The 12,794-nt window shown below is 33.5% G+C and overlaps 2 protein-coding genes across 2 annotated transcripts; both read right to left on the reverse strand.

The window, feature by feature from the left end:
* Positions 1-170: 170 nt before the first annotated feature.
* Positions 171-4,203, reverse strand: LOC100500478 (nucleoside diphosphate kinase 2, chloroplastic). The gene is made up of 7 exons (XM_003525611.4): positions 3,870-4,203; positions 3,721-3,777; positions 3,473-3,559; positions 2,048-2,128; positions 1,861-1,973; positions 1,679-1,728; positions 171-385 (listed from the first exon to the last, which is right to left on the reverse strand). Exons 1-7 carry the CDS (start codon positions 4,089-4,091, stop codon positions 318-320), a joined length of 678 nt encoding a protein of 225 aa, XP_003525659.1. The 5' UTR covers positions 4,092-4,203; the 3' UTR covers positions 171-317.
* A 902-nt stretch (positions 4,204-5,105) lies between these two features.
* LOC100815959 (GRAS family protein RAD1) lies at positions 5,106-7,119 on the reverse strand. The gene has a single exon (XM_003525617.5). It carries the CDS (start codon positions 6,908-6,910, stop codon positions 5,375-5,377), a length of 1,536 nt encoding a protein of 511 aa, XP_003525665.1. The 5' UTR covers positions 6,911-7,119; the 3' UTR covers positions 5,106-5,374.
* Positions 7,120-12,794: the final 5,675 nt, after the last annotated feature.

The raw sequence follows: 12,794 nt of genomic DNA on the forward strand, positions 1-12,794 counted from the left end.
TAAATTTTCAGTGCATGTGCATTATGCATATTCTAATTTTCTTTAATTACAACTCTTGGTTGCTGGTGCCTGTTGCAGTGGCACTTTAGTATTCAGGTAGCACGGCATGACCCATTCAAATCTGATATGATAGAAAAAGGAAATGGAATGCCAGGAATAGGCTTGAAGAATAGTCAAAATGCAAAATTTTACAAAATTTGAGTAACTGTTTAAACTCGAAGGTTTAATGAAGTGCTACATTTGCCACTGAAAACAATTGATCAGGTTATTGAACCTAGAAACAGCAAGAATCATTGTAATTGGGCATCTGTGGTTTATTATTCTCTCAGCCATGGTGCTTGGACTGGGGTCCATTCGCATACTTCGCCTTCCTTGAACCATAGAGCTGCCATGCATGGAAATAACAGTTAATCAAGAATCACATTATTATGGGTAACATTTACATTGCAGCCCAAATTCCCCTAACTACTAAAAATTGTGCCCAATTCAATTGTATCTACCCAAAACTACACCAAGAATTAATGAAGTGGGAGGAATCAACAAAATAAAGCAAGAAAAGTAACCATTTACTATTTTTAGCACACCAGATTATTTGGTTTGCAAGACATTTTCAAAAGATTAAGAATATAATTTTAGATATGATTACATCATTAACAATGTAGATGGTAAGCTAATAGTCTAAGGCAGCAATTGAGTTACTGGCAAACTTGATGGTAGAAGTTCAGATTAATGGGTTGGATTATTGCATAGATCTTGACCATATGATGTATTCAATATATATTACAATTGCCTGTATCTTGATTGGATATGTATCTTGGTTCTTGAGCAAACTCTCAAACAGTTGCCAGTTTACATGACACAAATGAGTTAAATCGCAAACACTCATTGAAGTTACATACTCAGATTTATCCATGGTTTCAGCCTCAAAATGTACAGTTTTGGACCATATTCTTGTATACTCAGCTCAATGTTTAGCAATATATATTGGAATTATAATGCTAGTTTGAAGTTTCCACTGTTATTTTTATCATGTCAGGTCAATTATTGAATTATGTTCATATTTTAATACTTTTTTTAGGAGACATATTTTAATACTTTAAACTGCTTTATTATGAAGTTGTAATTTTGGATATTAGTAAGGATATGGTAAACTTATGTTTGGATACTAAGATATGTTTTCTAAACGATTAATTTTAAAGAGTTTGCAAGTGACCCTTATGGTTTGAGTTTACTTGAGTTTTATGACTTTCCAAAAATCTCAAGTTTACCATAATACAACAAAAACACTCCTACAATCACTACTCTAAAAGGTATTGCTCATTGTCATAAAACACTCTACTTTTTTTCACCATATGTACCCATAATGTAGTCCTTTCACCAGCATTAAACACTGCAGTAAAACATAATTTTATATTTGCAAAGTTCAGGTCCTAAGGTGGGTCTATTCCATAAATTTTTCTTGGAAATTCAAACTTGTCACCCAAGCAATGCATGACAGAAACCATAGCTGGTGAATAAAATTTAAAATTCAAGCTTTATTGTTTATCCATAATACTTCTGCAGTTCTGCACCCTTCTAATGTTTAAATCAATGGCTAACTTTTCTGTTCTCTTTCACAATTCACATCTATGTTTGTTGCATGTATTTGGGTTAAACTGGATAGCATAAGAGGCCTTACCTATTTCACGCTTGCCATTCTCAGGACTGTCACTGCCATGAACAACATTCCTGGCAAGTTCAACATAAAATCATGTCAATCCTAAATCTTGATACATATGCTATGAAGCCTATCTTGATTATTGACTGAGTGAAGGCACTCAAAAGTGAAAGTCAGCTGCAAAAGATTAAAAAAGTTGTTACCTTCCTGTCTGAACAGCAAGGTCTCCTCTTATTGTGCCTGGTTCAGCTTGAAGAGGATCTGTAGCCCCTATAAGCTTACGGGCCGATGCGACTACCCCAACACCCTCCCAAGCCTGGCAAACATAGCATCATATTAAACATTGCAAAAATGCAGGTGAAATTGGAATTCTATTGGAGCGAGTTATACCATACACACAACAGGACCTGAAGTAATATAGTCAATCAGCTTGGGGAAGAATGACTTTTGTTTTAGGTCCTTGTAATGCTCCTGGAACCATAAACAGTCACAATAAGCCTAATAATTATAATAAGCACATTAAAAAAACACAAAAGAATCAACATTACTGCAAACACAAGATGTAAGTCCACATTATATGGTTCAGTAATCAATCATTTAAACAAGGATACAAGAGATTTTGTAATTGGATGGTTGGAATCAGTTATTCAAGCATTCCATATTGTTGCACTTCATGCAACTACAATCAAATCAAATAGCATATGTTAACAATTATTAGACAAGTTATTTTTTTAATGTTCGATTGAAATCGTATACACAAAATGATTCTAACATACCTTTCAGATGATATAATAGTTAGAATATATCATAATACCTTCTGTGTATCTTGAAATGCCTTAAAAGATCTTTTTAACATATTGTATATTCTCATTGTTTTTCCTTGTTTACTTGGGGGAAAATAATCCTCTTTATCGTATCATTAATATAAATAGTCCACTGAGTTAATATTTTGTATTGATATCATTATATATCCTATTAATTTAATAGATTATTATTAGGAGGCTCCTTTCTCTATTTTCCTCCTTCCCTACCTAAAACCCATAATCAGGTCATGGTATCCACCTTGAAGAGACTTTCATGTCTCAAGTTTATGAGGCTCATTAAATAGTTATTCAACCCCACAAAACCCATATATTGTTTTTCTTCTCACTTTTATCACTCTGTTCCAGCTACATTTCGAACTGTAGAATTCTGTTCCAGCCCTGCTCTTACCACAGATTGGCATTGTTCGAACCTGTCTAACAACATGTTGGCTCTGTTCCAACCTGTCCTTTTGCAAATTAGCTCTAAAGAAAATATGGTTTGGCTCCTCTCCCATTGTGTGCCCTAATGAAGGTGCCTCTCCTGGTATGCACCTTTACAAGAGCACATCTCCCATTGTGTGCACTACTGCACTTACAGTTATTTTTATGTTAATTTGTAACAAGCTAAAGTTTATAGAGGGAGTGCTACCATTGTATCCTCTGTGCATCTTGAACATCTTAGAAGATCTTCAGAACATATTGTGGAATTAATTAGTTTTCTAACCAAGGAAAGAATCAATCTTTTCATCATATTTCCTTATTTAATTAAGGTTAATTGTATTCTTGGTTCGAATAGGACTATCGATTGAGTTAATAATTTGTATCATATGATATCACTATCATTATTGTACTCCATATCAATTTGATAGAATATTATTGGGAGCCTTCTATCTCTCTCTCTCTCTTCCTCCTTTCGTACCCGAACCCCATAATAATCCCAACAATAAGAAAAACCACTGTACTCAACACATGATATACATACACACAAGCAAGTATTGCAGCGAGTACAAACCTCAGCCAATTCCTTTGAGCACTGGAAGAGCTTCAAGCCAGTTAACTTAAACCCTTTCTTCTCAAACCTAGAAATAATTTCTCCCACCTAAAGTTGTCAAGCAAAGGTAGCCAGCCATGAGTAACCATTATTCAAAACAACAATGAGCTAAAGATCAGCATAATAAAAACAGATAAACATCTTTTATAACTTCAATTATTATTTTGTTCTCTATTCCTAAAACCAGAAGAACAAATTAGGAAACTTACGAGGCCACGTTGCACGCCGTCGGGCTTGACCATTATGTAAGTCTGGTCAACTTGTTCCTGCAAATTAGAATTAGAATAATTAACAATTACAACCACGCTTCTCATAAATCAGACTAAGAAAATTGAAATAGTTGAAAGAGAGAGGAAACCAGAGAAGCAATTAAGTGGGGAAGGAAAATGGCGGGTTTGGAGGAGGTTCTGGCGCGGAGGGTTTTAGCATTAGCATAGGGAGGAGGGTGATATAAGAAAAGATGGGATTGTGAAGGAAATGCTGTTAGGTGTTGATGAGTAGAGCGGAATAGAGAGAGAGTGGACTTGGGTGAGCGTGGAAGAGAGGATGTGACCCAAACACTTCCACACACAGCTTCCATCTCTGTCTGCGGCTGTGAGAGAAAACTACGGCTAAGAAGAACCAAAATTCCTCGCTCGCTCTCTCCTTGGATTTAATAGGATGGGATAGCAAGGAAAGAAAGCCACTTTTAAATACTTTTTTTATATATATATATAAGTTGTTTTTCCCACTTTATTACTGTATTTGTTTGGTTGATCTTTTATGGTAATACCTTTAATTATTATCTCATGTTTGAATAGACAGTCAAATTTTAGATTTAAAGAATTTAAGTGTCAAATTATTTATGTGGATATTTTTTTATTGATATTTTTCAAACTTTAAACATATTTTTTCTTGCTTGAGATATTTTATTATTTATTTATGTCGAAAACAGAAAATACAATTATTAAAGTATTCTTTTTTTTATTGTCAATATATAAGAATTAAATATATATTTTTTCTATTGTACAAAATATTGAATGTTTTGAGAATGGATGGACAAAAAATACACAATTTAGAAAACCTGATAACCAAAATTGAACAATTAAAGACGTTAAATTTTGAAAATTAAGCCAAATGTTTAAATTTTGTTTAATCACAAGTAAAATTTTGAAAATTATTAAAAAATATTAAATTACTTTTAAACTAACTTTTTTTTCATTTTTTTAACAGTTGAGTATAAAATCAATCGCTGCAAATAATCTTAAATCTTTTTTTTTATAGTTTGTTGTAAAATTTATTTTTTAAACAATTCAAATGAAGAAATATAAATACATTTTTCATTTAACATGGTTAAACTATTTTATATAATTAGTTATAACAACACTGATCTATAAATATAACTGATTATTGAATATTTTTCCAACCATTAATTTAAACACGCCCATTATTGAATATTCTGTGTACTTGGGTGGTGAATATAATTTGAGTAACGTTACATTCACTATATTTTTACAATTATCCTACATTTTTCTCCTCTATGACATCAAATATTCTGTGAGTAACTATGAACTTATGTCCTATGAATAGCTTATAATTTCACATTTCGCCCGAATGCACACCAAACAAGTTATCAATTTATTTCATCTTTTCGATCCCCGAGCAGCCACAACACAGAATTACTGGAAAAAGACATTATTCTCACACAAAGTTTTAGTGTGTTGAACAACACAATTTGGGTCCTAATTAATTCACAACACGCATATGAAAACAGATTATTTTAGCACACAACAGCTCCCATATATGAAACTGTTATTTATTGACACTGATCCCAGACACCAACTTTAAACTGCAAGGGACAGTGGAGATTGATGGTTATTCAGGTCAGCATTTCCAGCAAGAAACTGCAACAATAGGCCTCGATTTCCATCCAAGAACCAAACACCCCTTCTCTTCCACAACAGTATACCCCTCACAAACCTTGTTCTTGAGAAGCCACTGCTTCGCCTGAGCCACCATCTTAATAGGCGCAGCCTGAAACCCAGCCCTGCTCATTCTCCTCCTCCACTGGTCCACTCTCTCGTGTCTCTCCATCCTCAAAGGCCCCTCACAACTCACAATGTTCTTTATTTCCTCAGCAAAGTAAAACTGCTCCATCTTCGCCCTCTTAGTGTCATACTTTGGCAGCATAACATCCAACGAGTCAAAAATTGAAGAGTAATAGTGCAATGATTCCATAAACCTCCCTAGAAAAAAGGGTCCATTATGACTCGAGTCCTGCTCCACCATCACCAACACTTTGGGTCCAAGCCCGTGAATCATCTGCAGCACCGAATTCAAAGCCCCGCGGCTTTCCTTCACCACGCAATGCAGCTGCAGAATGCTGTTCACCACAAGAACCTCTTCTTCCCTCACTTTAATGTCCTCTGGTTTCAGATTTTCCAAATTCTTCTCCACCACGGAGAACTCCAAGTTGACGCCCAAATTGTTTGCATAAACGGAGAGTTCTTCTCCAATGGTTTGAAGCCTCTCACAGAGCCCCACCCCCGTGATCCGCAGGCGACGAACACGTTCGCCGCCTACACGACCGGCAAGATTCTGGATCAGACCTCTCCATTGGTGTCCGTGTCGTAGACCCAGGCTCATGCCTAGGTCCACGACATGGACAAAACTCTCACCCTCAAAGGCTTCCAATATTGTGGAATTAGCCAAATAGTGTCCGAACTGGATGTGCGGACACAGTTCATAAACCAACCTGAATGCTTCCTCCATTTCGTCTGAGGCCACGTCCATGATGTTCATCATGGAGGGCATCATGGGGCCAGCAGGCCCGATGGGCTGAATCAGATTGAGCCTCTCGATCAGGCCTTGGACGAAACAGGAAGCAACTCTTTGGAATGAGGATCCGAACACTAAAGCATTCGCTTTAAGTTCGGATAGTAATATGGAAGCGTGTGATTTGTCACGACAAGCCACCGCTTCCGCACATGCTATTAGAAGCTGAACAAGCCTCACTCCATCTGCACACCCATCTTCTTCGCCTCCACTACTTTCTGAACTGTTTGTATCTTCTACGGGTTCAGCTGCGAGATATCTTTGAGTGTAAGTCCGTATGTGATCTCTGAAGTGGAGCTTTGGTATGCTATTCCTACTACTGCTGTTGTTGGTGTTGAAGAAACTATGGCAATTAATGCTGTTATAAATAGGGAAGCACACGGTTCTCTTTACCCTTTTGTTATCCCTGACGATGGTGCCATCGCAAAAGGGGAAATCAACCAATGTAGAAGTGCTATTGATCTCCGAAATAGGTTGATGAGGGTAATAGCCATAGGCCCATAGATTTTCCCAGATATCAAAAGCTAGAGGTAGATTTTCCCCATCGATTTCTCCGTTGTAGGCACTATAAGGAGGAGGGGCCATTTAACAGTTAAATTTTTGCAACCTTTTTTCTTTCTAAAGATATTCAACAACGCTCTGAAAGAACGTTCGTCCAAATGATGTCAGTATATATAGCCACGGAGCTTAGCTTCCTCGTAGGTGCGTGATTATCTATGATACAATAGATACTGTCCTGTTGAAATTAAGCAAGGCAAACATTGCTCAATTAGATATCTCCGAAGCATCGTTTTTCCCAGGACTTTGGAATTTCGCGAAAGGTTTACGCTAATTGGCGCAACAATATAATACATTCCGTAATTAAATAATATTTGTTTATTTTGTGGCTTTCTATTTTGTCCTTTTCTTTGTCCTTTTCTTAAGAGAACCATATATATGTGCATGATAAAAGGTAGTTTTAACATTTAGTATTATTATAATTACTGCAGCGTAAATTGAACCAAATGAGTAGAAAATTTTCTATGGATGCGGCTGCGGCGGTTACTATTAGGACATCTTTAATCTAAGTTTTTTATATGGAATTTTAATTATTTTTTTATTTACGTAACATTTTATATGGTTGCTGCATTGTCATGTTATTTAAAAAACTTATCCACAATTTTATTTTAATACTGAAAAATCACAAAAAAACTTCAAAAAAATCCATATATTTATATTTTTTTAATTATAACTTAACTATTGTTCAAATAAAATACTTAATTCATTTTTTGAGTTTTTATGTATAAAAATAATAAATATGAATAATTGAAGAAAATATCAAATATCTATTAAAATAATTAATTCATTTTTATTTCTAATTATATTTTTTTTAACTTTCCTCAGACACCACAGTAGAACCACCACACACTACAACCCCTCTTTCTTGTCTTTTTTTTTTCTTGATCTCCCCCACTTCTTAGTTCCTTCATTCTTTTTCTCTTATTTTCTTCATCATGAACAAATCGTCGATCATCGCGTCACCACCATCCCAACCCTTCCCTTACACAACCACTGTTCCCCCTCGAGCCACCATTGTGGTCCCTCCCTCATGCAACCATTGTCTCGGCACCTTCCTCGTGCAACCACCATTAAGCCTTGAGCCACTGTCGCGAACCCTTCCTCGCACAACCACCATCGTCACTCCTTGATATGGTGAATCTGGTTTGTAACCTAAGATGGTTTTGTTTTGTTGGTTTTTATTATAGATCATTTGGGACGATTTTGTTTTGTTGGTTTTTATTCAAGATCTGAGATGGGATTATCTTTTGTTGTTGTAAATCTAGATTAATGTTAACCTTCTATGTTGTTGGTTTTTAATTTTTTTTATTCCATTCTGAGATGAGATGTGTTGATTATTCTTCTTCCCGTTATTTTTTCTCTTTTTTATATGAGTGATTGATGATGGATAATAATGTTTTATTATTAAGCACATGCTTCTTATATAAGATGTGTTTCTTCTTCTTAACGAACTCGTTCCGCCATGGAGACAATCTCCACCAAACAGTTTCTTCACGAAATTGTATCTTTAAGTGAAGGAATCCAATAACAATCCCGTTGGAGATGACCTTAACTCTACCACTGGTTCAAGCTTATCGTTTTCTAACCTCCTTTTTTCACAATCTACATTATATTGTGCTTATATAACTCACTAAAATCCTTACTACTTACTAGCAATCAATTTTGAGCGACGCATAGAAAGTGAAACAATGGATATTGTGAAAAATTCAAGTCTCACATCGACTAAAAAATAAAATCAAATAATAGTATATAAATGAGAGACAACACTCACCCATCGAACTAACTTTTGAAGTTGAATTAGGTCGTCCAAACTCATATTTTAAACTCAGTTGTCATTTATGGCTTAATGAAATTAATTATTGTTACTTAATTTAAATAAGTTATATAGTATAATGAATTTGATGTATTTTACAAACAATTGATATTTCAACGAAGATATCAGGTTTTTACACCACGAAATTATCTATTAGTAAGATGTATCATATTATTAGTATGGAATTGTTATGTCTATAATAGCAATTTAGGAAAATGCTTAATAGTATGGAAGAGATTTTTTTGTTTTTTCTTTTTTTCTTCAGCTTTTACAAATTTACCTTTTTTTCATTCAATCTTCACCACTTCTTCTTCCAGTCTTGTACTCCTCTCCCTTTGCCTCACCGCCTCGATCGTCTCCACCTTCACGACCGGCGAATGCTAAACCTTTCACTGCCTTCGACCACACTACATCCACAGAAATAAGGACCTACTAGAAAACAAAATCTAAGAGACTAACAAATATGAAGCAAGCAATTTTTACACTTTTATTTCTTCCATGAAAACGTTGTTTAAACACATACGGTGGATAAAAATTCAATCTTTGGTGCCCCTAACGGGAAACAACAATAATAAATAAAAAACCTCCACATTGTGCAATTTTTTAGATCTGAAACAATTGCTTGTTTCAAATTTAGAACACGGTTTCATTGTCGTCGCGTTCTCGCTGTCTTACTTTGCCGCTCTTGCGTGGCGGTTGACGGGGACGAGTTGGGATAGAATCCGGGATAAAATCAGAAGATTGTGATCTTAATTATTATTTCTTTTGTTTTAATATTTTAATTTATTATTTTAAAAATAATTACACGTAATAGATGATAACACATTAACACGTCATGTACAAAATAATAATAATAATAATAATATTATTATTTTGTATCTCAATCCGTTGGTACCATGTAGCACCGCTCAGCAATTTAATTTAAGAAGAAGGTTATTGTAACAAAACATACATATATGTACTAATGATTTGAGATTATGGGTTAGTATATTCCGCCATTAATAACTTACCAAAAATAATATTCCTTTGAGATTAATTGGGCATGAACTATCAATTATGCGCTTAACACACTAAAAAAACATACATATATGTGTATTAATGATTTGAGATTATGCTAGTTTTTGCTATTGTAATCATTGTTACAAATTAAACTGTCACTGTAAACGTAACGAAATTTACACGTACAGATGATACATCATATTTATAGATCGATAACGTTGTTTGTGTTAGAAATTGATATATTAATCAAAATATCAAGTATTTTTGTACAATATATCACATTGTTAAAAGAAAATTATACAAAACCACGGGTAGTGATAAGTATTTCAAACTCAAAATTATACAATATATCTACTTTTAATATTTAATGTAGATACGTATTTCAAACTCAAAATTACAAAACAAGTTAAAATAATTTTATATTAATTAATCTACATGTTCAATAATTATCATATTGTTAATGTAAACTAACTAACAATATCTATACTAAAAGTTTAGTTTCAGTTAGTCAATTTTTTTAAGTTGAGTTAGCTAGTCAAAATTATACCAAGTTTAATGATTTTAATGTCTGAATTAATAATTAATCACATATAGTGGAAATTACTTTCAGTGGACCAATGGAAGTTTTTGGTGTTCGAGCAGTTCCAACCCTATCAAACAACTTGTTCTGGTCTAGGCCTACCAAAGAAAACTATATCTTTGTTACACACATACACGAGAACTTGGACATAGACAGCATCCATTTATTAAGGAGGTTAAATGGTGTGAGTATGACAATTCTGTTGTTGAGTAGTGCAGTTGCGGTGCTTTGGTGTTTTCTGCATAATAATTGCACTAAGATTAGAATTTAGAACTTATAACCTCATGTAAACCTAAACTCCTCGTTACTATGTCGATCAAGCTGTTTCTTCTTCTTCTTCTTCTTCTTTTTATAATGGTGGCACTGAGATTCAAACATATATATGATCTTATACATATTACCTCAAATCCCTTGTCATTAGACCGGTTCAGTAGCTAGGTTGATCCAGTTCTCATTTTGAATTGAGTTTAAAAAAAACAAAAACCTAATTTAGAAAACCTTATTTTAGAAATTGGTTTATGGAAAATCAATTCCTAAAATACCATCAACCAATTTCTAAATTAAGGTAAAAGAAAAATAGTATTATTCACGTTAAGAAATCAATTTTTAAGAATAGTATTTTATATAATTAAGATAAATATTTTTTGGGTTCTATTATTTAGATAAATATTTTTTTATTATTATTTGGGTGAAAAATTCATACGGATGTTTCCATTTTAATATTAGTCCTTTAGTTTGTTCATTGCTTTTTAATATATTGTGAACCGCTTTACTCGGATATATATATGTTCAAATTAAAACAACTCCACTCAATGATTCTTTTTTATTTATTAAAAGCGATAATTGTCCTACAAAACACACACATCCAATCCAGTGAACCCCTGTTAAATTACCTAATGACTTTTTTCTTCTTTTTTTTTTATCTGCAATATGAGATGCAGTGGTGAACTACTGGCATATATGCTCCACTCACTCCTTTTGCTATTTGAAATTAAACATATATTAAAATTGGGGTTAAATACATTTTAATTTATTAATCTCTACAAATAGGATACTATCTGCTTTTAATTCTTAAAAAAAACCATATATCTCCTAGAAAATGTGCCATATATAAATTTTATTTCTGTAAACTTATTAAAGATTAAAAGCAGACAACTTTTTTTTATAAAAGACAGACCCTTATAAAAACAGAGACAATTTATTTTGTAGGGAAAAACATAAACTTCTTATTTAATTACTAATTAATACTAAAAACATATTCAGCCCTTTAAAATATCTCAAACTATATAAGTGGAACTAAACAAATTAAAGTGTTAATACTTGAAAGAGGACATATTATGTCAAAAAAAAAAAAAAAACTTGAAGTAGGACATATTGACTTCTCGTACTTCAGAAACTTACTCAAATAAATTGCAATTAATATATTGAACAATGATACACTTACTAAAAAAGAATGAAGACATAAAAGTTATATGGTTTACTAATTAATTAACTAGACACCAAAGGTTATAAACAAGATACAAAGAGATATAGGAAGAACAGAATAAATATATATATATATTTCTATTTGATAAGAAGCATTTATATATATATATGAATTATGCGCGCTACGCATAGGAAGGGGCATAAGCTATGCAAGCTAGAAAGAGAATGGCAGAAGAGGCACCATCCTCTTCCAGATTGGAGCTGCTCCTCTTGAACTTGCCAGCTTTTCCTTTGTTGCACTGAATTTGTTTCTGCAGCTGTTGTTGCTGATTCTGGGCTTGTGGTTGCATTTGCTTGTTCCTCTTCATTGCTTCTTCCACTTTAGACACCATTATTTCCTTCAGTGATGTTGATAAGCAAACTGAAATAGAAAAATTAGGAGCCAAGTAAGAGAGAGAGAATATTGTGCATGGAAACAGCCCTACATGCACCTTCCCCTTTTATAGAGTTTTCTAGTACCAAAAATGCCCTTGGTAATACAATGGATATTTGCCAGTTTTCACTCAGTTATCAGTTACTTCAAGTGGTATAAGGTTGGGGCCCCCTTTCCCGTATTAATTAAAAATATGAGATAGATGCCAACCAAGAAAGTTTTGCTCTACTTGTATGTTTACAATGTATCCAAGTTGTAAACTTGGAATGAACTAGTACCATTGACAAATGACAACTACATATTGCATACCATTATCACAGAAGATCCCCTACTTTACACTGTTATGCCAAACTTGATGAATTCCAATATTTGATGGTAAATTTCCCAAATCTATATTACCCCATATATGTGAATCAAATTAACAAGATGGAAACTATCTGTTCCCTTCCATGTCCGAATAATAGAAAAAAAAAAAAAAAAGACACCTAAGCAGAAATTATTCACAAACAAGGGATAATAAAATGAGAGTTTTTAAAAGCAAGAGAAAAAAAATTATCCCAAAAAATAGGTGTATAGAGTATAGACTATAGATGATTGTATATAATTTTACAATGAATATGGGATTATGTATGTGCTATTGCCAGACTAGAACTTAAACCGA

This window comes from Glycine max, chromosome 5, assembly GCF_000004515.6.
Source record: "Glycine max cultivar Williams 82 chromosome 5, Glycine_max_v4.0, whole genome shotgun sequence".
In the NCBI taxonomy this organism is placed as follows: domain Eukaryota; kingdom Viridiplantae; phylum Streptophyta; class Magnoliopsida; order Fabales; family Fabaceae; genus Glycine; species Glycine max.